We start from the raw sequence: 20734 nt of genomic DNA on the forward strand, positions 1-20734 counted from the left end.
CTTGATGAAATGCTAAACGATAGTAAATAATTGATAAGCACTTGCGTAAAATGTTAGTTGGACAAGTACCACGATGAACTCGTATATCTTTTCGCTTTTAAATATTTAATCATGCACCTATCATTAGTTGGACGATGAAGCACAAGCTTAAAATACACTATCAAAACAATTACATGATAGACCGATTTAATTCAGGTCAAATAATGAGAAATTAACGAAAACAAAATCTCAAAATTCAGCGAGGCACAACTTCTTACCGTCTTCCTGCGTGGACATACGCACCGGGATAACTCGACAAAAATGAAATTGATAGAAAGGTTTAAAAAAATTTATACAGATTTAACGAAACTACATCGACATTGGTGGTAGCAATCGAATGTACCAGAGGCAATAGAAGCGAATTGTAAAATCAGCAATCGCATCGGCCAAAGATAAAGAGGTTATATTAATAGATTCTGGACATTTCAGCAATCGATATCAGTAGACCAGACGCTTCTGCAGTAAATTGAAGTTTAACAACCATAGTGTAAGTCCCCACTCGACTAAAATGCTCAAATTATTTAGTACATGCTCAATCGTATGTCAATCAAAGACAGATAAAAAGACGCTCAACAAGATTATATGAACTAAAAACCGAACCAGGCATGAGGAATTCATTCTAATTAATTGTATTGTTAGTCCAGTGAAAATTTTCACAAGGTTTTTTATCAAAAAACCATTCCTCAATGACTGGGTAACTTTTCCTTTCCGCCACGGGATCGTTGAGCATTTCGCACAGTTTACACCAACCGGAACCCCGTTTCAAATTAAACTCTCCTCTCCAGTCAAAATATTTAGAATAAAGATCGAGATTCTGACTTAATTTGACTAAATATTCCGCCAGCAATTTGGGCGTCTGGAAATCACGGGCGTTGATGTACGAATGCGGCGGAGCGAATAAGGAATAATTCGCACCTCCAAACACAACCGGAACAGTTCCCATTTCGACGGCCCTGTAAAACTTTTCCGTGACGTAATCCGGACAAAACGAATTTTCGAAGCTTAGGTAAAACAAATAATCCCGCTCCAGCGCTTCGTCACACTCCGTTTTAACGTAATAAAGCGGCTGATTGTTGGCATCTTTCTTTCTCGGACAAGATTTGTGATTCTCGGTACAATTTCCAAAGACGTCAACTGAGATATGACGACGAAGTTCCCGGACATATCCCTCACGATTAACCGTAGTTTGGCAGTTGCTGACAAACCAAGCGACCAATTTCGTCTTGGCCGTAATGTTGACGCCGTAATAATTAGTCAAATCATCACTTGTCGGTTGGATAGATTCTAAACGTTCAAACTGGAAGCCGTAAAACATTTTGCCGAAAAAATCAGAATCGAGTCGATAAGTGGCCGTCAAATTGAAGAAGTCGTGGGGGATCATCTTCCAAGGGAAAAATCTTCGACTGCGAATGACAGACTCGAAATTTAAATAGACGTAATATTGATCCGGTCTGCGACAAGTCGGTATTCGGTCCAACTTATCTTGCCAAAAATGAAAGATAATGGCGTCACTTTCGTTCAACAGGCGCCGATCGGTGGTTAATCGACAGTTGTGAGAGGGACATTCTTCATTCAAATCCATTTTTAATTTACTCCACACATTAGCGCCATAAAATGTTGTCCAGAAGAGGATCGTTTTCGGTATATCATCGGAATTATTCGTTTCATTCGATGGGATGCAAACATCAACTGAGATTTCACCGACCTTAAACATTTTTAAAAAGACTTGAATGTTTGAAACTATTTTTAAAATGAATAAAATTAGGATCCTCACTTGTTTCAGTGGCTTTCTTCTACGTACAGTTAACGGTTCTGACGTATAATAGAGAAAACAAGTGCCTATCAGTCCAATTCCAAAGAGCAATGTGGCTTTTTTTCCAAGTTTCTTTGGGCTGTTAACCAGTAGCCTACCAACTGACAAACAGTTAAGTGAGAAACAAATGTATCGCCAAGAAAATGATTACCTTCATACATTTTGTAGCCTTGTCTACAGGCGCCTAACGGGAATGAAATTTCGTGGCCACTTTTAGGGCGTGATGGCAACTGAAAGCAAAACTAAAATCCTAGTCATATTCATTTTTTATCAGTTCATCACGTGAGCTGCAAGTCAATCTCGCAACTTAGTTTCAAGATAACGAAAGTAGGCAACGATCTGTTATGACGTGTAAGCTGTAAGTTATCTATAAACGACTGGGGACATGACAGGACGCCAACATTCAGTACAGAATTGTAACAGGGTCACTTTTTCGGAATAGGAAAACGAGGGACTAGACGTCACATAGCAAATAAGATAACAGATTTGAACTGGACTTTAAAAAAGCTTCGAAAAAAGTTCAACTTGATTCCGACTTGAAAATTTGACCGGTGCATTTTTAGTTTTATTGGTTGGACTGGGCCTTTCCATTACGGCATTTCTCGTCGAAAAAATAATTTCTAGACGCGAGCGTCAGCGCAGTCGCAAAGATAATGAGTCGCAAAACTAGACCCAAATAATTTAACTGAGGTGTCGTGCGAAATTATAAAGGAAAAAGAGCAGGAAGAACAACAACAAGAATTAAGTTACGTCATCTTTGAAAAAGTTGCAACTTAGATTCAGCATGAAGTGAACTTGATTAAGATCAAATCGGATCAAATGATGTTGTCATAATAATCTTTATCACCATTGTAGCCTTACAAAATTGTATGTTAGCTTTGACATTCGCCATTTCACTACACATTCGTATCATAGCTGGCCCGAGTAATGGCAAGAGGTGCACAAGCAGGTGTACAAGTGGTTTCAAATGATTCAACATTTCTAATAATAGTTGGAAATAGTCTCACCTTAAAACTTGATGCATTTCTCACACGAAGCAATCTTACAGTTAGGATTACTGTCCAAAACAACTAAAATTAAATTAGAATAAATGTCGATTCGAAAACGAGTTTCAAGTTCTATTTTTAGCCAAAGAACAAAGCATTTGGGCGTGTTACGTGGGTATTGCAATTTCCTGCTTCAGGGTATAGAAGAGTGAACAGGGAAGTGCAACATGGATAACCTGTTTTACGAGTGGCAAATCGACATGGTAAATCCCATCAATATAAAGGTTGCATTTCTTTCGATATTTTTAGTTGACATAAAACATTTGGACCATTGAGATCCCCCGATCGAAATTTTCAGTTTGTTATTCAAGGAAATAAGAAAAAAAAAATGACAAAACTATCGGTAAGTTTGACATTTAAGTAGACACATTTAGCGATTAACTATTGACATGATTGTCAATTATTCTTTCTTCAATTAAACCATGTGTAGTTGGTTGTGTTTGTTTGGATTTGGCACTGTGCTGTCTATGGCCAGTTACCCCTAAATAATGTTGATTACAATCCCTACACTTCTACGTTCTTGAGTCAACCGACTAAACAAATAAGAGCAGCTAGAGCAACTGGTCGATTGGGAAGTCCACAGAACATTAGGGATGCTTTAAGTCTGAGTGCCATTTCCTTACAACTAAATAAACAAATTGAAGCTACGACTGCCAGCTTAGCAAGTCAACTAAAAGGTCTGAAATAAAGCCATATTATTTTCCCAAAACAAATTGGAAATTTAATAAAACTTTCAACATTGCAGATACAAATGACAAATTAGAAAAAACTAACGCAGATTTATCCAGTACGCAAAAACAGGTTTCTGATTTGATGGAGGCACTGACAAGTATACATTTTATTTTGTCCGCAATTTAAATGAATTATATGTTGCCGGAAATAAATTTCAAAAATTGTTCATAGAAGCAAATGATGCAACGAAAGCTGCACAAGCAGATCTAGACAAAACTAACAGCGCTCTTTCACAATGGAGTGCAGCACTGAAAGGTGTTTAATAATTTTATCGAAATTGAAAATAATATTGTGTAAATTAATTTCTGAAAATTATTTACAGCAAAAGCCTCAAAAGAAGAACTATATGGCGCCGTTTCACATTTTACTGCAGCATTGGACGGTGTTTAAATCAAAATTTAAAATTGTTGTAAATTAATTATCGAACATTTCTTTACAGAAAAAACATTTAAAGAAGAAATGGATCACGCTGTTGGACAATTGACTACAGCATTGGATGGTATTTTTAATCTATTTTAATTTAAATAAATGTTAAATTATTTTGGAAAATTATTTATAGAAAAAGTCTCAAAAGGAAAATTCCATGGCACTGTTGCACAATTGACTGCAGCATTGGACGGTATTTAAATTTTATGTAAATTTCAGTTTTGTAAATCAATTTTCGAAAACTATTTATAGCAAAAGCTTCAAAAGGGGAACTGGTTGGCACCGTTGCACAATTGACAAAAGCATTGGACGGTATTTCAATTGATCGAAATTTAGATAAATATTACGTCAATTGATTATGGTAAACTATTTATAGCCAAAGCTTCAAATGAAGAACTGGTTAGCGCCGAGGAACAGTTGAATGCAGCATTGGACAGTATTTAAATCTGTTATTTTTTCAAGTTAACGTTAGGTAAACTAATTATCGGAAACGATTAACAGCAAAAGCCTCAAAAGAAGATCTGGAGGAAGCCGTCGAACAATTGACTACAGCATTGGATGGTAATGGCATTAAAATTTATTTACCTTTCAATTAATAATTTTCAAAATCTATTTGTTTCTAATGTTATAGCGAAAGCCTTAAAAGAAGAACTGGATAGCGCCGTCGCAAAATTTACTACTAACGGGACTGCAGCATTGAACAGTATTTATTAAATGGATTTAAATTAATGTTATGTAATTTAATTTTAGAAAACTATTCACAGCAAAAGCCTCAAAATCAGACCTGGAAGCAACGAATTTAGAAGTTTCAAAGTTGAAAGGTAATGCTTTACAATTTTATTTTTTAACTCAATAAGAATTTAAAAAAAAAGAAAATCAACTTTGATCAGTTTAAATATTTTATAAAAATGAAGTTAACACATCGATAAACCATTCAGATTTTTTTTTTTAAATTAATATTCCCCAGTGCTTACGAGTCCTAATTCTAATGGGTCAATCCCCACCTCATGTGAAGACCTCAAAACTTTCGGATTCGTCAAAAGCGGAATCTACTCCGTTATGATCAGCAAACAAGTCCAAAACGTCTACTGCGATTTTTCTAAATCAAACGATGCAGGTATAGACTTTGCAATTCGATTAAGAGCTTAGTTATACCACAATGTTCTGCAATCACTCTTTTGTTTTATATTGTGAAACGCAGGTTTGCAAAAATGGATTGGTATCGTCGATGTAAAATCGGCACCTGTTTATTTCCAAGCTCAACGGACAACTAGCTATTCGACTGTCGGCAGCGTCGTTCCGTTTGATTTAATCAGACTCAATGATGGAAAGGCATTGGACCCTTCCGGAGTATTCGTCGCTCCTGCACCAGGAAAATATTTTTTCGGTTTTTCAGGTCTTAGTGATAACGGTGCCCTCGCAAGAGTTGTGTTGGAGGTGAAAACTGCAAGTTCATTGGATTGGTCCAGAGTTGGAGAAGGGTACGGTGACACAACGTTTAAGACTTTCGCTTTCCACGCTACATTGGAACTCCTCAAAGGCGACCAAGTTAGACTAGTCTTGACAGAAGGAGCCATTCACGATAGCGATCTACATTTCTACACTAACTTTTTCGGTGTTTTTATCGCGCAAAACGAATTAACGGTTTAATTCTTTTTTCTGTTCTGAAAATTCCTAATCTTGAGTAGTAATTTCTGTCTTTACTGGACATCAATGTTTTTCATAGCTGACACAACATAGTAGCTCACATTAATTGGTTAATGAAAACTTTTTCGGAAATATACGTGAGAGAAGAATTAAAATGAGCAGGACCATATAAGTATGTGGCAATCGGTTGCGTCCTTATTCGTTTCAAATTAGGCGATCCTTATTCACACCAAACACATCTCTAAAGTGTTGGCCTGTAAACGAGGAGGTGTGTGGCGGTAATATAGATCCCACTTGATCACAAAAACTTCTAGTTGCTGCACTCTGCTAGAAGTGATTAAAGTAAAAATATTTTGGAATTTGTTTGTTAATCCACAGACAATTAAAGATGTGATTAACAAAACCGAGCCACCCCTGACGACTGACGTGAGTAAACAAAAACGGTAAGAGGAAACGGCCAACAGCCTAGCCCAGGAATAATAATTCTACTCCATACTATGTCGCGATTGATAAACAACGCCACTTAATAGTCAAAAAGGAAGAATAATGATCAATTGTGTCCTACCTTTAAGCCTGGTAAATCTACGGCCAGGCATCCAGCAAGTGATCCATCCGCTGAATAGTGAAATCCACCACACACACATGGGTGTACACGAGGATAGAGGGAATTAAAATAAAGGGGAAGAATTGATCCGTAACTCGGCCGACATCAGTAGTTTCTCCATTCCGATCCAACGGGATGTTGTTTATCTGATTAAAAAATACAAATTGTGTTACGACAAATATTGACAGAAACAACAAGTAAAAGTTGAAAATGAGACACTTGGTTAACCCTAACTTGAAATCAATATGAGAATTTAAGGTTTCAATCTAAAACACTGCATTTGTGTGAGTCTGAATCATTAAAAAATCTAGCAGGGCCGCAGAAATAAAAGTAACACAAATCAATATACCTTATACAGCGATTTCATGAGATTGTTGCTGGAGGCAGATCAATTCCAGCACAAGCAACACTTGCATATTTTGTGGTAGTGACGACTAGCTCAGGCCTCAAATCTGCACGAGAAGGTTACAAAAGGAGAAGATTACAGTGCAAACAAACTGCCATGCATTGACAGGGGCTTACATGATAAATGCTAGTCAGAAACTAACACAATAGGTTTAACTCTTCTATTCAAGCCCCCATAATCATGGGCATTCAAATTCTTAGTTTTATTTACCTGCTAAACAGCATGGAGTGGAGGACATGACATGAGGGCCGCGACACCAAACTTCTACTTTCTACATTTTCGTAATTTTATTTGCTGTGCTATTTTTCGCGTAGATCTACGACTCTACGTACAAAAACTTTTCCAATAAAGCGATTGTTCCGTTTTCTTTGTAATCTTAAACATTCGTCTCTTCTTCTAAACTTTCAAGTAAAACGAGAGCAGCAGACGACACTCATTTTTAAGATATCGATAGAAATTGTTAAAAATCGATTTTCCTAAACCTCCTCTAAATTCAAACCGCTCAAAAACGATCAAAGCGGTTTTCTCAGCCACGCTAGACATCCGCTGAGCGGATCGCAGGGATCGGGATTGTTTTAAGTATCTTAAAGTTCGTCTCAACAAGACTAATCCCCGTTTTAAACCGAAAGAACCGCCATCACAATAAGACCCTCCATTGGACCTTCTTGGAAGCCAAGAGGGAATAATAAGATCCTTATAAGGATCTTATTAGCATTATTAACATCAAACTCTAAAATTTTCCTGTTTCGGTTTTTGGGGAGAAAATCAATCGATTGATATTGATTACAATTTTAATGTAAATCACTCCCTCCCACCCCATAAAGTCAGCTTCTCTTTTAATCAGAAACATTAATTCAGAAAGTCACATTTTAAATTCCTGTTTCCCGCAAAATTACACATAAATGGTCACGGTTAATCATAACGTGGTGGCCAAGGCTGAAAATAAGTAAAAAAATTTTAAACATCGGGTAAGTTTGGCATTTATGTGAGAATGTAGCTATGGTTCCCAGGAGAGTCGAACATAGGTACTAACGTATTGACTCAAATCAACAGATGACGACCTATCCAACTCCGCTACTTCCTGTACTAAATTTTTAAAGACAAATTTTATTGATTTTAGGAGATGGCAGCTGTAGAAACTGTGGCGTGTTGATATTTTAAGGTTAGGTTATGCGAGGATTTTACTTCCTAGGTATTTCAAATGAATTTATTCTGTGTGTTATGCAGGTTCACCTCCCACGAGTAAAGAAAAACTTTTACAGGTTTTAGTAGAGCTGCAGTCAGCCAATTTGAAATGGATGTATAGACAGTTGAACATATAATTTTTAGGCGTTTGCGCTGAGATTTATTTACCTATTTGTGGATAACTTAAACATTTTTATAGCCAATTCTCTTTTTTATTTGTAGGTGAAATGCATTCCTTTTGATTGAACGAATAGCAAGCGACTTATTTCTTCTTTACCTTTCATGAAATCCCCGCTCCTCTTTCCTCGTGTACATTCATGTGAGGGTGAATGTATTCACGAGGACGTCCTTCCCCTCCTATTTTCTTCTTGTCCCCACCCTCACCCTCTGCGGATGGAACACGAACACCTGGAGATGTCTAGCGATAATTCCAAGGCTTCAAGGTAGGGCCCAACTTACGTTCCTACAATTTTTCATGGTCTCATAATTATTAACAAGAGCAGGAGAAGGTAACGTCAAGATATTAGGTCGGTTGAGGGTTTTTTTTTTTTTCGGGACGGAAATAGGCGGGAATCGACACTTGAATAGCACTCAAATGAAATAGTACTTTTTATTCGTAAACTGTACTTCTTAAGTGTCGAGTGCTGCTACATTGAAGCGGTAGAAAGATGAAGACAGTAACATAAGTATTACCACTTAATGGCCGGATGCGACTTGCCATAGACAACCTTTTTTCAGTTTTTGGCGTGTAGGATTTTTAATTAGTTGACACTCACCTATACTGTACCTTCAACACTCTTTTTACCTTCAATTTAATAATTTTGTTCTGTAACAAAAGTTCTTGGCGTCAAGTCAAGAAACTAAGAAAACCATTTAAAGTTATGTGTTGAAATATTTGTAAAAGTGCATCATACGTTACTTTTTGCAGACCTATGCGTGGAAGACCTTCTCATAGGTTTGTTTCGTTGTATTTTGGTTGAGTTGGAAATCAAAAAGAGTTCGGATAATATTTGTTAACCTTTTGCAAACGGTATTTCTATCGAAGAAAATGTTACTATTGTCGTAATGTCATAAATTGTATATACATTCCAGACTCACTCGAGTAGAATGCGCCTGACGGATGTGTTGTAGCCGTGTACCTTCCTTGAATGAATCTGCTGCGTGTTGGTGGAATTATTTGCGCCGTAGAATTCGATTGTCGGATATTGATTGAGCCAAATGACTCGAGTGACATTCGACAACTGGGCCAGGACCGGGGCCAGTTCCTTCAGTTTTCGCTCGTAGCGCCGATGGTCGCGGTGTTGTACGCGCAATATGTGCCACAGGGCCATACCTGTGATTCCAAACAGAGAGATTCCAAACAAGGCCCCGATTTGACGTATTGCATAGTATACTTAGCAAAATAAAGGAGGGTCTTCCACTTGGAGTAGAATTTACCTATTGCAGTGCCAGCTGTTGAGAAAGGGCTGTCATTTAAACGAGAGTCGCAGTCCAAAGATTTTACTTGTCACTTCCATGTCATCTTGCAACAGTAGAGGAGCGTCACTTGGGTGCATTATCTGGTCGTAATCTGGCATCACCTAATTAAATTTCATTAATCAGTTCACTGTCTCCCCCCATCTGATTGGATTCACCTTTTACCCTGACAAAGTTGAGAAACTGTTGGCGAATTATTGAATCGCCCATGAATAGCAAATACAATGGCCCATCAAACGGTTACCGATTACGAAGGGTGTCGAGACAGGCGACTAGGCGCTCAGTCGTGTAATTCAGCAGTTAGCACGATCCCGATTTAGTCATTAAACGGCTGCTGTCGTAGTACGATCCTTTGGCATATTTAACGTAATAGTATCGCTTCTTATCGAGAAGGTTTCCCATGCAAAACGGCAATTCATTTTCCGTTGGCGACACCGTCCTGATTTAATCAATCACAACTTTTTTAAATGAGGAAGAATGTGCATTATTTAAAAAGTCTTAAGTAAGATTTAGCTGAGCTGTTAGGTCTCTTTTTGATGTGCTTTTGAATATTCCTCTTTCTTCTTTGAACGTGATGGAAATGAGTGTGTGGAACAAATGGAGAGTACTACAGCAACTAACAAGAGCGTCGGCGCCGATTGTGCACTTTTCTCTGGTGAACTTTGTTCCATATGGTAACCAGCAAAACAAACCGTTGACTGTTATTTAAGCTTTCACGTATACGAGTAAATGTATCTCACATCAAACGGCAGTCGGCGTCTGACGGCTTAAGCCTAATAGCGGACATGGAAGCACACGCGAAAGTCTTCACCTGACGTCGCAGTGAAAACAAATTCGAGTTTCTTCCATCCTTGGGATATTTTGATTTTCTTTTCTTTTGTCGTTTGTTTTGTTTTGAAATGTCTTTCTCTATTTTAACTTGGAACCTCGTGAGCTGCAGGCGATCAATTTGTATACGTAATCATTCAAGTTCAAGGTGAGCTGATTCTGCTTTTGGGCTTGTTTATGGAACCATTTCAACTGGATTACTTATTCGCACGGCAGACAATAGAGACGACAAATTAGAGAATTCACCCCAGTGAAGCCAGTCAGAAATTTTTTCTTTCAAAACCCAAGCGGAATAATAAAAGAGTAGGGCTGAGGGAGCTTATTCTTTGTCAAACTATTCCCATTCTAACAAACCGCCTGGCATCCATATAATTCCCGTCAGTTTGTGCGCATCACCGCCAGCATCACTGCTATCATATTGTCTAACGAAACGCTCTAATTGCATTACCATCCATTTCCATATCATCTTATAGTTGATTATACGAAGACAACATTTCCCCCCCCCCATTCCATTGCTGGCAATAATCAGGTTAGACAACCTTAATTATTATTTGTATGTTTCATAATTGTCGCTTCTTATTCTTCCTGCTAAATGCAGATGACTGAAATCGATTCAAAAACTTTGTCATATTATTTCAATACAGTCAAAAGTTTCCTTATTCGTTCAGATAGCATTCAATATCGTCGCTTGTGGTTCACCATATCGCTCTTGTTAACTTTCGATTGGAAATATTAATAACACGGTATAATAGCATACAGGATTTTGGTCGTATAGGAATTTCTATCCATCACATATTCCGTATTTCGTACAGGTATACGAGATGAGCATTGAATTTTGACTGTATTCCGTCGCCACCGGTCGATCCAATGTTTTCGAATTCATATTCGCGAATTTAACATTGAAATTCGAGTGTATTTGGCCATACATTAATACCGGTAGATTCAATGTTTCCAAACTCATCAATCATTCTGGTTGCCGGTTGACGGTACGGAAAATGAAACTTGACAAATCGACCAATATCGCTGACGATCGGTTTTCTGCAAGTGCAATATTCAGCAATATGCAGGAGCAAATATTCAAAATCACAGTAGTAAGACATGCGGACAGTTGGCCGTCTGAAGGCAAAGTATGAGACAAGTCGAAGCGAATCATTCATTTAGAATATATGCTGACAAATTTGATTTTGTGCATCGATGAACCTTGAATTTCAGTCGTAATACCGTCGAAAGATACGGATAATTTCTAAGAGTTCGAGATTATTTGACGCCGTGTATATAGTCTCATTCAAATGTGTTGATGATTTACTTGCTATCTTGCTATGTTTGACGTCGGTGGGAGGGTTAAATAATTCAAATACATTAGTCTTGTATTAGCAAATTAGGACCAAAAGAATTTGAATCTTTTGGACATTATACCGGTATTACAAATAACGAAAAATTTCTTTAGCTGATGCCATGTGAATTCAAAATCGAAATTTCCGATCGCGGTTCCGATAAATCTCAATTCAAAGGACTGCTGGAGACCGTATCTATGCAAGTACATTATGTCAATCCGAGAAAACACCCGTTAATTTTTAATTGTGCTATGATGTTCGATCCTGAATGGGAAATTTACATCAATCGTTGGCACATTTCAAACATGACTATCATACAATGTTAATAAAGACGTATACCTGTTAGACCTCTCGTTTCCACAACAAAGCAGTTTGTTCTACGTCAGCGATTATTTTTAGTTTGGCCAACAGTCAAATCAAACTCGATTTAAGGAGTTGTACTTCCAGCGTTTTCCATGCAATTGCATCCAGAAGCGCGTCGTAGAAAGATAGTCATCTGCAGGCTCACGGGCTCACCATGTCTTATTTCACTTATTTACTTTTCTTAATATTGTTCATTTGGTCCACATTTTCTATTGGCGGGTCTTCATCGACGCCCAATCCGCTCAACGGCCAACACCTCCGCGTCATCTGGGTTAAAGAAAAACAATTATCAGTTTTTACAACAAAATTCAATAATTAAAACATAAAATATTTGATTGATGCAGACACTTTGGAGTGGAAATCCCAAAGGACTAATTGGACCACTCAAAGGAGCAGTGCTCTTGGAATGCATGTCGAAACGTTTTAATTTCTCGTAACAAAAAAAACAAAAAATTAATTGACTTATCTTTTTTTTTTTTTTTACTTGATATTTATTTTATCCTTCCGGCCAGGTACGAGATGGTTCGGGTGACAGACGCCACACTAGGGCCATTAGCAAACGGAAAAGGACTTTTCAATTATCTACTGGATCAAGTTAAGTCGTTTTTTTAAATTTCGGTTTAATACAAGTTGAGAATTATCTGATTCATCACAGCGATGCGAGTTGCTGGTTCACAATATATATCCGACACTCCGAACGAATGCCATCGTCGATTTGACACTACCGTGGGCTTACGACGATTACGCTTTCGCCATCCCCATCCCCGTTGAAACGGCCAACATTAACGCCGTCGTCAAACCGTTTCAGTGGCAGGTTGTCGCATTCAAATTGGTTTCTATCAAAATTTGGTATTATTCATCAACTATATTCGTTTATTATAGATTTGGATGGGACTTGGAATATCGATCGTTTGCGTTATTGCAATTTTGAATTTAATCCAGCGCTACCTGGAATATCGATCCTCACTCGAAACTTCAAATGTTAGACCCAACGATAATAATAACCCACCGACTGAAAAAATAATCACCAAAGGAAGAACCGCAAAACAATTTCTCTACGTATTCGGGAACTTACTTTCACAAGGTATTTGTAATATCACCATTATTCTTTTAATAGAGGAATTACAGGACTTAATTAAATAGGTGGACCTTGTCCATCGAAAAGATTGGCCTATCGACTAGTTGCTGGTGTTTGGATCCTGGCCGCTTTCTTTTTCGTCCAGGCCTACACATCAATCCTTTTCACTTACGTCGTGACACCAATCAATCCTCCTCTGATCAACTCGATCTACGACCTAATTAACAGCAACGATATTAATCTCTACGTCAGGGAATCCAGTCTCATAAATACTCTAATATATGTATGTCATAACCAAAATTGAAATCATACGGATTTTTATTACAATCATTTCTTATTGCAACACGACACAGACAGCTAATGAGACGGGACTTTATAAGACATTACAAAAAAGATTAGACTCCATCCCGAATTCTCGATGCACATTGCCGTCGGAATGCATTCAATCTGTCAAACCGGGACTAAGAAACGTCTTCTCCGAGGTAAAGTTTTTAATTTGTAAAAAGCAATGTTCGCATTTTCTATTAATTGTTTAACTGTTAGTCAACTAATTACCTGAACGACGAAATTCGAAAACATTATATGAAGACAGGGAAATGCACTTGGCAAATGGCAAAAGAAAAATTCTTCGGCATCACGGTAGCGATGGGCCTACCCAAAAACAGTCCCTACACGCAAACCATAACCCAAGTGTAAGCAATTAAACCTAAAGTAATTTAATTGTTCTTAAATATCTGTATCGACGTAAATAGGATACTGGAACTACAAGAAAATGGGCTGATCAACTACTGGGATACCTGGTTCCGACCCATGCCACCGCAGTGTAACGGAAAACCCCAAATCAGAAGCAAGAAAACGAAACTTTCGCCTCTTTCTCTCAAAAACTTGACTGGCGCATTTTTAGTTTTATTGATTGGACTTGGCCTTTCAATTTTGGCTTTCCTCGTCGAAAAAATAATTTCCGTACACGAGCGTCTACGCTAGAAGGAGGTTCAAATTTGAAGGAAGGGTTTCAACTCATTTAGCTGCTAAATACAACAAATGGACGAAAAATTTTGAGTAGGAGAGAGAATTTAAAGAGAATTTTAAAAGAAATATTTAAAAAAGAAGATGAATAGCTAAGAATACTGTGAAACGTGTAGTTGGCCTTTCCCGCCATTGGCTTTTCTAATTAAGCAAAGTCACGGATATTATTGAAAGGATAGCGGAATAAAAATTTCCTTGAAAAAATGTAATCGAAATTAGTTTAAGATTCACCTCTGTCAAATGTTGGAAGACGTCGCTTGTTAACACAGGAAACGAAATGGCTCTTCAGATTAACCAGATACCAGTTTTGGATCGGCTATTTAGAAAAAATAAAGAGGATTATTAGTTCCTACAATGTGAAAGACAATAAACGCAGATAAAAACCATTGATAGAAAAATCAAAGTCCCAGAAAACTTTGCCGCAGTAAACATTCATTTCAATCCTCTATCATATCGATAATAAACTCATTTCGGCCGATTAGAAATTCAGAAAAATACTGAAATTTGTCATGAATTCCGATCCTCCGATCCTCATTAATTAATCCTAATAGTGCCATCTCACTTGACAACTCCTAAGGCTATACTTATAACAGCAGGGTTCTCCTCTACACGACCTAACCAAAGGTGAAACATCGAATTTACGAAACGGGCGGAGGGACAAAGGGCCACAGAAGGAGGCAATCAGAAACTAAAGTCAGATTGTAATCTAATCCCGATCAACAAAAAATATAACAAGGGATTGATCGTTGTTCAAAAAGGAAAGAACGAAAAACAATATCAGCTTCACAGATGTGTGAGAAAGGAAAATCCTACTATCCCAACAACCTCAACTCGACTTATAGGAAATCAAAAACATTTCAACTTGCAAATGGAAATGCATAAATCAAATCTGAAGCCAGAGCGCTGGAAGCGAGTTTAAGAATAAAACGCACGCGAGGAGAAGAGAGATGTTAAATAAATGAAGATTACCCTGGTGCAGCATCGAATTTTTTCCGGGTTATTGCAATCTTTTCAGTTGACATCCAGCAGCTCGACTGCCGAAACAGGAAACTAGACTGCATCCAGCTGGAATAAAGAAAAAAATGGAACGAGTTTGAATATTACAGCAGACAATCATCAGAAGGAATAATATGCTGATTCCATTTTGATTGAATCGAGGGGAAAAAAATTGGATGTTTCCTTTGGTGAATTGAATCCGAAGTTTCTAAGGCGTTCGCATTAATCTCACATGCCGCAGAGGATCGAACTCCATTGAATACGAATAATGCACACGATTTACATTAAACTTGGATTTACATGGCAACGTAAAAGGACCGACCGAAAAGAAAATTCAAAATATCTGCCTACAACTCCATATTCCACTCTTGGACAAAACAAGATGTATACGAGTAACAACGCATCCATCACATGAGACAGTAAATGAATTTTAAAATTATTTACAATAGTCCGACCAACTCCACAACAAAGATTTTGTTTCAAGCCAGTGCATTACTGCGCACGTTGAATATTGTGGTCGGATATTTAAGAAACGGTTGCTGGCAACAAAGACAGCACTAGATAGTACTAATCTGGCAGCTGGTACGTTCAACTGAATCGCAATGACGCTCTTACCTTTCTTAGTATTATTCACTTGGTTCTTCATTTCTATTCCCGGTTTCTCATCGACGCCCAATCCGCTCAATGGCCAACACCTCCGCGTCATCTGGGTTAAAGAAAAAACAATTATCAGTTTTGACAAACAAATTCAATAAATAAAACATAAAATATTTGGTTGATGCAGACACTTTGGAGTGGAAACCCCAAAGGACTAATTGGACCGCTCAAAGGAGCAGTGCTATTGGAATGCATGTCGAAACGTTTAAATTTCACGTAACAAAAAAACAAAAAATTAATTGACTTATTGTCTCTTTATAACTTTTATTTTATCCTTCCGGCCAGGTACGAGATGGTTCGGGTGACAGACGCCACACTAGGGCCATTAGAAAACGGAAAAGGACTTTTCAATTATCTACTGGATCAAGTTAAGTCGCTTTTTTTTTTAATTTCGGTTTAATACAAGTTGAGAATTATCTGATTCATCACAGCGATGCGAGTTCCTGGTTCAACATATACATCCGACATTCCAGTCGAATGCCATCGTCGATTTGACACTACCGTGGGTTTACTCTAATTGCGTTTTCGCCATCCCCATCCCCGTTGAAACGGCCAACATTAACGCCGTCGTCAAACCGTTTCAGTGGCCGGTTGGCACATTTTAATGGGATAATTATCCTGTTGTAAAAAAAGAAAATAAAAATCGTTAACATCATTATTCAATCGACAGGTTTGGCTGGGACTGTGGGTATCAATCGTCTGCGTCATCGCAATTTTGAATTTACTCCAGCGCTACCTGGAATATCGATCCGGATTCGAAATGGATTTTAAAACTGGTAACAAACCACGAGCCGAAAAATGGCAGACTGGAAATCAATATCTCTACGTTTTCGGCAATTTGCTGTCACAAGGTTGCTTTCATAACATCGTTAATTACTCTTCGATTACAGCCAGTCACAGCTCACATGTATAATTTAATTCAAAGGTTGTTTCTGCCCATCCAAATGGCTACCCTACCGACTTGTCGCTGGCGTGTGGATCCTGGCCGCTTTCATCTTCGTCCAGGCCTACACGTCGACTCTTATCACCTACATAGTGACACCAGTCAATCAACCACTAATCAATTCCGTCTACGATGTTGCTGGCAGTAGCGACATCAATTTACTTGTCAGAGAAACGGGACTTTTAAATGAGTTACTTTCGGCAAGTCAAAAACGTAAATAAATTCAAAGAGCATAATGATCAAAGTTCATTTTCATTTTTACACGAGACAGACCAACAATTTCACGGGACTATTTGCGACATTGCGAAAAAAAATTGATGCAGTCCCGAATTCTCGATGTGTTATTCCGTCTGAATGCATACGTTTGATGACACCAGGTTCAAGAAACGTTTTCTTTGATGTAAGCTATGCATTCAAGTCTAATTATACAAAAATAGTTTTCATTTTTAATTGATTAACTATTGACTATAGGTAAAGTCTTTTGTATTGGATGAAATCCGAAAAGATTATATAAAGACGGGCAAATGCAACTTTCAAATAGCCAAAGAAAGTTTCCTCAGCACCACGGCCTCGTTTGCCCTTCCGAAAAACAGTCCATACACTGAGAGCATAAGCCAAGGGTAAGAAAGTAAAAACTAAAATGTCGCTTCATTCATTCAAGTTATATTGTAACATTTGTTTCAATCAAATTAGACTATTGGAACTGATGCAGATTGGCCTCATCGACCACTGGGACACTTGGTTCCGCCCCATGCCTCCTCAATGTGATGGTAAACCCAAAAGTGGAAACAAGACAAAGACTTCGCCACTTTCTCTGAAAAATTTGACCGGTGCATTTCTAGTTTTACTTGTTGGACTGAGCCTTTCCATTTTAGTTTTCCTCATCGAAAAAATCAATTCTGTCTCTAAATGTCGCAGTCGCAGTCGCAAAGTTAATGGGTTGCAACGAGACTAAAAAAATTACAAATTCGTGTAGGTGTCGTAAGATTACAGTTAAGAAAAAGAACCCCCGTTTATCCTTGGAATAGTATAGGTTGTAGGTAGAATTAAAACTCGCACACATCTGCTGCATTCCACCGTAACGTTCTGCCAATGTAAAAGTCGTTCCTTTGAAACATCGAAGGTGTACGATCGCGTAAAGGCGGAATGGATATTTTCTTGATGAAATGCTAAACGATAGTAAATAATTGATAAGCACTTGCGTAAAATGTTAGTTGGACAAGTACCACGATGAACTCGTATATCTTTTCGCTTTTAAATATTTAATCATGCACCTATCATTAGTTGGACGATGAAGCACAAGCTTAAAATACACTATCAAAACAATTACATGATAGACCGATTTAATTCAGGTCAAATAATGAGAAATTAACGAAAACGAAATCTCAAAATTCAGCGAGGCACAACTTCTTACCGTCTTCCTGCGTGGACATACGCACCGGGATAACTCGACAAAAATGAAATTGATAGAAAGGTTTAAAAAAATTTATACAGATTTAACGAAACTACATCGACATTGGTGGTAGCAATCGAATGTACCAGAGGCAATAGAAGCGAATTGTAAAATCAGCAATCGCATCGGCCAAAGATAAAGAGGTTATATTAATAGATTCTGGACATTTCAGCAATCGATATCAGTAGACCAGACGCTTCTGCAGTAAATTGAAGTTTAACAACCATAGTGTAAGTCCCCACTCGACTAAAATGCTCAAATTATTTAGTACATGCTCAATCGTATGTCAATCAAAGACAGATAAAAAGACGCTCAACAAGATTATATGAACTAAAAACCGAACCAGGCATGAGGAATTCATTCTAATTAATTGTATTGTTAGTCCAGTGAAAATTTTCACAAGGTTTTTTATCAAAAAACCATTCCTCAATGACTGGGTAACTTTTCCTTTCCGCCACGGGATCGTTGAGCATTTCGCACAGTTTACACCAACCGGAACCCCGTTTCAAATTAAACTCTCCTCTCCAGTCAAAATATTTAGAATAAAGATCGAGATTCTGACTTAATTTGACTAAATATTCCGCCAGCAATTTGGGCGTCTGGAAATCACGGGCGTTGATGTACGAATGCGGCGGAGCGAATAAGGAATAATTCGCACCTCCAAACACAACCGGAACAGTTCCCATTTCGACGGCCCTGTAAAACTTTTCCGTGACGTAATCCGGACAAAACGAATTTTCGAAGCTTAGGTAAAACAAATAATCCCGCTCCAGCGCTTCGTCACACTCCGTTTTAACGTAATAAAGCGGCTGATTGTTGGCATCTTTCTTTCTCGGACAAGATTTGTGATTCTCGGTACAATTTCCAAAGACGTCAACTGAGATATGACGACGAAGTTCCCGGACATATCCCTCACGATTAACCGTAGTTTGGCAGTTGCTGACAAACCAAGCGACCAATTTCGTCTTGGCCGTAATGTTGACGCCGTAATAATTAGTCAAATCATCACTTGTCGGTTGGATAGATTCTAAACGTTCAAACTGGAAGCCGTAAAACATTTTGCCGAAAAAATCAGAATCGAGTCGATAAGTGGCCGTCAAATTGAAGAAGTCGTGGGGGATCATCTTCCAAGGGAAAAATCTTCGACTGCGAATGACAGACTCGAAATTTAAATAGACGTAATATTGATCCGGTCTGCGACAAGTCGGTATTCGGTCCAACTTATCTTGCCAAAAATGAAAGATAATGGCGTCACTTTCGTTCAACAGGCGCCGATCGGTGGTTAATCGACAGTTGTGAGAGGGACATTCTTCATTCAAATCCATTTTTAATTTACTCCACACATTAGCGCCATAAAATGTTGTCCAGAAGAGGATCGTTTTCGGTATATCATCGGAATTATTCGTTTCATTCGATGGGATGCAAACATCAACTGAGATTTCACCGACCTTAAACATTTTTAAAAAGACTTGAATGTTTGAAACTATTTTTAAAATGAATAAAATTAGGATCCTCACTTGTTTCAGTGGCTTTCTTCTACGTACAGTTAACGGTTCTGACGTATAATAGAGAAAACAAGTGCCTATCAGTCCAATTCCAAAGAGCAATGTGGCTTTTTTTCCAAGTTTCTTTGGGCTGTTAACCAGTAGCCTACCAACTGACAAACAGTTAAGTGAGAAACAAATGTATCGCCAAGAAAATGATTACCTTCATACATTTTGTAGCCTTGTCTACAGGCGCCTAACGGGAATGAAATTTCGTGGCCACTTTTAGGGCGTGATGGCAACTGAAAGCAAAACTAAAATCCTAGTCATATTCATTTTTTATCAGTTCATCACGTGAGCTGCAAGTCAATCTCGCAACTTAGTTTCAAGATAACGAAAGTAGGCAACGATCTCTTATGACGTGTCGGCTGTAAGTTATCTATAAACGCCTGGGGACATGACAGGACGCCAACATTCAGTACAGAATTGTAACAGGGTCACTTTTTCGAAATAGGAAAACGAGGGACTAGACGTCACATAGAAAATAAGATAACAGATTTGAACTGGACTTTAAAAAAGCTTCGAAAAAAGTTCAACTTGATTCCGGAAAATTTGACCGGTGCATTTTTAGTTTTATTGGTTGGACTGGGCCTTTCGATTTTAGTTTTCCTCATCGAAAAAATAATTTCTAGACGCGAGCGTCAGCGCAGTCGCAAAGATAATGAGTCGCAAAACTAGACCCAAATAATTTAACTGAGGTGTCGTGCGAAATTATAAAGGAAAAAAAAGAGCAGGAAGAAGAACAACAAGAATTAAGTGTCATCTTTGAAAAAGTTGCAATTTAGATTCAGCATGAAGTGAACTTGATTAAGATCAAATCGGATCAAATGATGTTGTCATAATAATCTTTATCACCATTGTATAGCCTTACAAAATTGTATGTTAGCTTTGACATTCGCCATTTCACTAATACACATTCGTATCATGACTGGCCCGAGTAATGGGAAGAGGTGCACAAGCAGGTGCACAAGTGGTTTCAAATGATTCAACATTTCTAATAATAGTTAGAAATAGTCTCACCTTAAAACTTGATGCATTTCTCACACGAAGCAATCTTATAGTTAGGATTACTGTCCAAAACAACTAAAATTAAATTAGAATAAATGTCGATTCGAAAACGAGTTTCAAGTTCTATTTT

At 37.9% G+C, this 20734-nt stretch overlaps 4 protein-coding genes and 2 long non-coding RNA genes across 6 annotated transcripts; 2 read left to right on the top strand and 4 right to left on the bottom strand.

The window, feature by feature from the left end:
• Positions 1–658: 658 nt before the first annotated feature.
• Positions 659–2069, bottom strand: LOC124327776 (alpha-(1,3)-fucosyltransferase C-like). Its single transcript, XM_046786771.1, has 3 exons — positions 2004–2069; positions 1814–1953; positions 659–1744 (listed from the first exon to the last, which is right to left on the bottom strand). The coding sequence occupies exons 1-3, from the start codon at positions 2011–2013 to the stop codon at positions 659–661; spliced, it is 1236 nt and encodes a 411-aa protein (XP_046642727.1). The 5' UTR covers positions 2014–2069.
• Positions 2070–3160: 1091 nt separating this feature from the next.
• LOC124326162 lies at positions 3161–5858 on the top strand. Its single transcript, XM_046784835.1, has 14 exons — positions 3161–3241; positions 3329–3575; positions 3644–3727; positions 3802–3885; positions 3953–4012; positions 4070–4129; positions 4190–4249; positions 4309–4368; positions 4433–4492; positions 4558–4617; positions 4688–4759; positions 4821–4877; positions 5024–5173; positions 5258–5858. The coding sequence occupies exons 1-14, from the start codon at positions 3227–3229 to the stop codon at positions 5704–5706; spliced, it is 1518 nt and encodes a 505-aa protein (XP_046640791.1). The 5' UTR covers positions 3161–3226; the 3' UTR covers positions 5707–5858.
• A 267-nt stretch (positions 5859–6125) lies between these two features.
• Positions 6126–7122, bottom strand: LOC124326811. Its single transcript, XR_006915858.1, has 3 exons — positions 6924–7122; positions 6657–6759; positions 6126–6453 (listed from the first exon to the last, which is right to left on the bottom strand). It is a non-coding gene; the product is annotated as an uncharacterized LOC124326811 (long non-coding RNA).
• A 5009-nt stretch (positions 7123–12131) lies between these two features.
• On the bottom strand, positions 12132–15857 carry LOC124326873. Its single transcript, XR_006915920.1, has 3 exons — positions 15615–15857; positions 14973–15068; positions 12132–12166 (listed from the first exon to the last, which is right to left on the bottom strand). It is a non-coding gene; the product is annotated as an uncharacterized LOC124326873 (long non-coding RNA).
• A 1013-nt stretch (positions 15858–16870) lies between these two features.
• LOC124326617 (ionotropic receptor 93a-like) lies at positions 16871–17586 on the top strand. Its single transcript, XM_046785531.1, has 3 exons — positions 16871–16999; positions 17071–17219; positions 17293–17586. Exons 1-3 carry the CDS (start codon positions 16967–16969, stop codon positions 17552–17554), a joined length of 444 nt encoding a protein of 147 aa, XP_046641487.1. The 5' UTR covers positions 16871–16966; the 3' UTR covers positions 17555–17586.
• Positions 17587–18414: 828 nt separating this feature from the next.
• LOC124327777 (alpha-(1,3)-fucosyltransferase C-like) lies at positions 18415–19825 on the bottom strand. The gene is made up of 3 exons (XM_046786772.1): positions 19760–19825; positions 19570–19709; positions 18415–19500 (listed from the first exon to the last, which is right to left on the bottom strand). The coding sequence occupies exons 1-3, from the start codon at positions 19767–19769 to the stop codon at positions 18415–18417; spliced, it is 1236 nt and encodes a 411-aa protein (XP_046642728.1). The 5' UTR covers positions 19770–19825.
• Positions 19826–20734: the final 909 nt, after the last annotated feature.

The sequence above is a fragment of the Daphnia pulicaria genome, chromosome 2 (genome assembly GCF_021234035.1).
Source record: "Daphnia pulicaria isolate SC F1-1A chromosome 2, SC_F0-13Bv2, whole genome shotgun sequence".
NCBI classification, from domain to species: Eukaryota; Metazoa; Arthropoda; class Branchiopoda; order Diplostraca; family Daphniidae; genus Daphnia; species Daphnia pulicaria.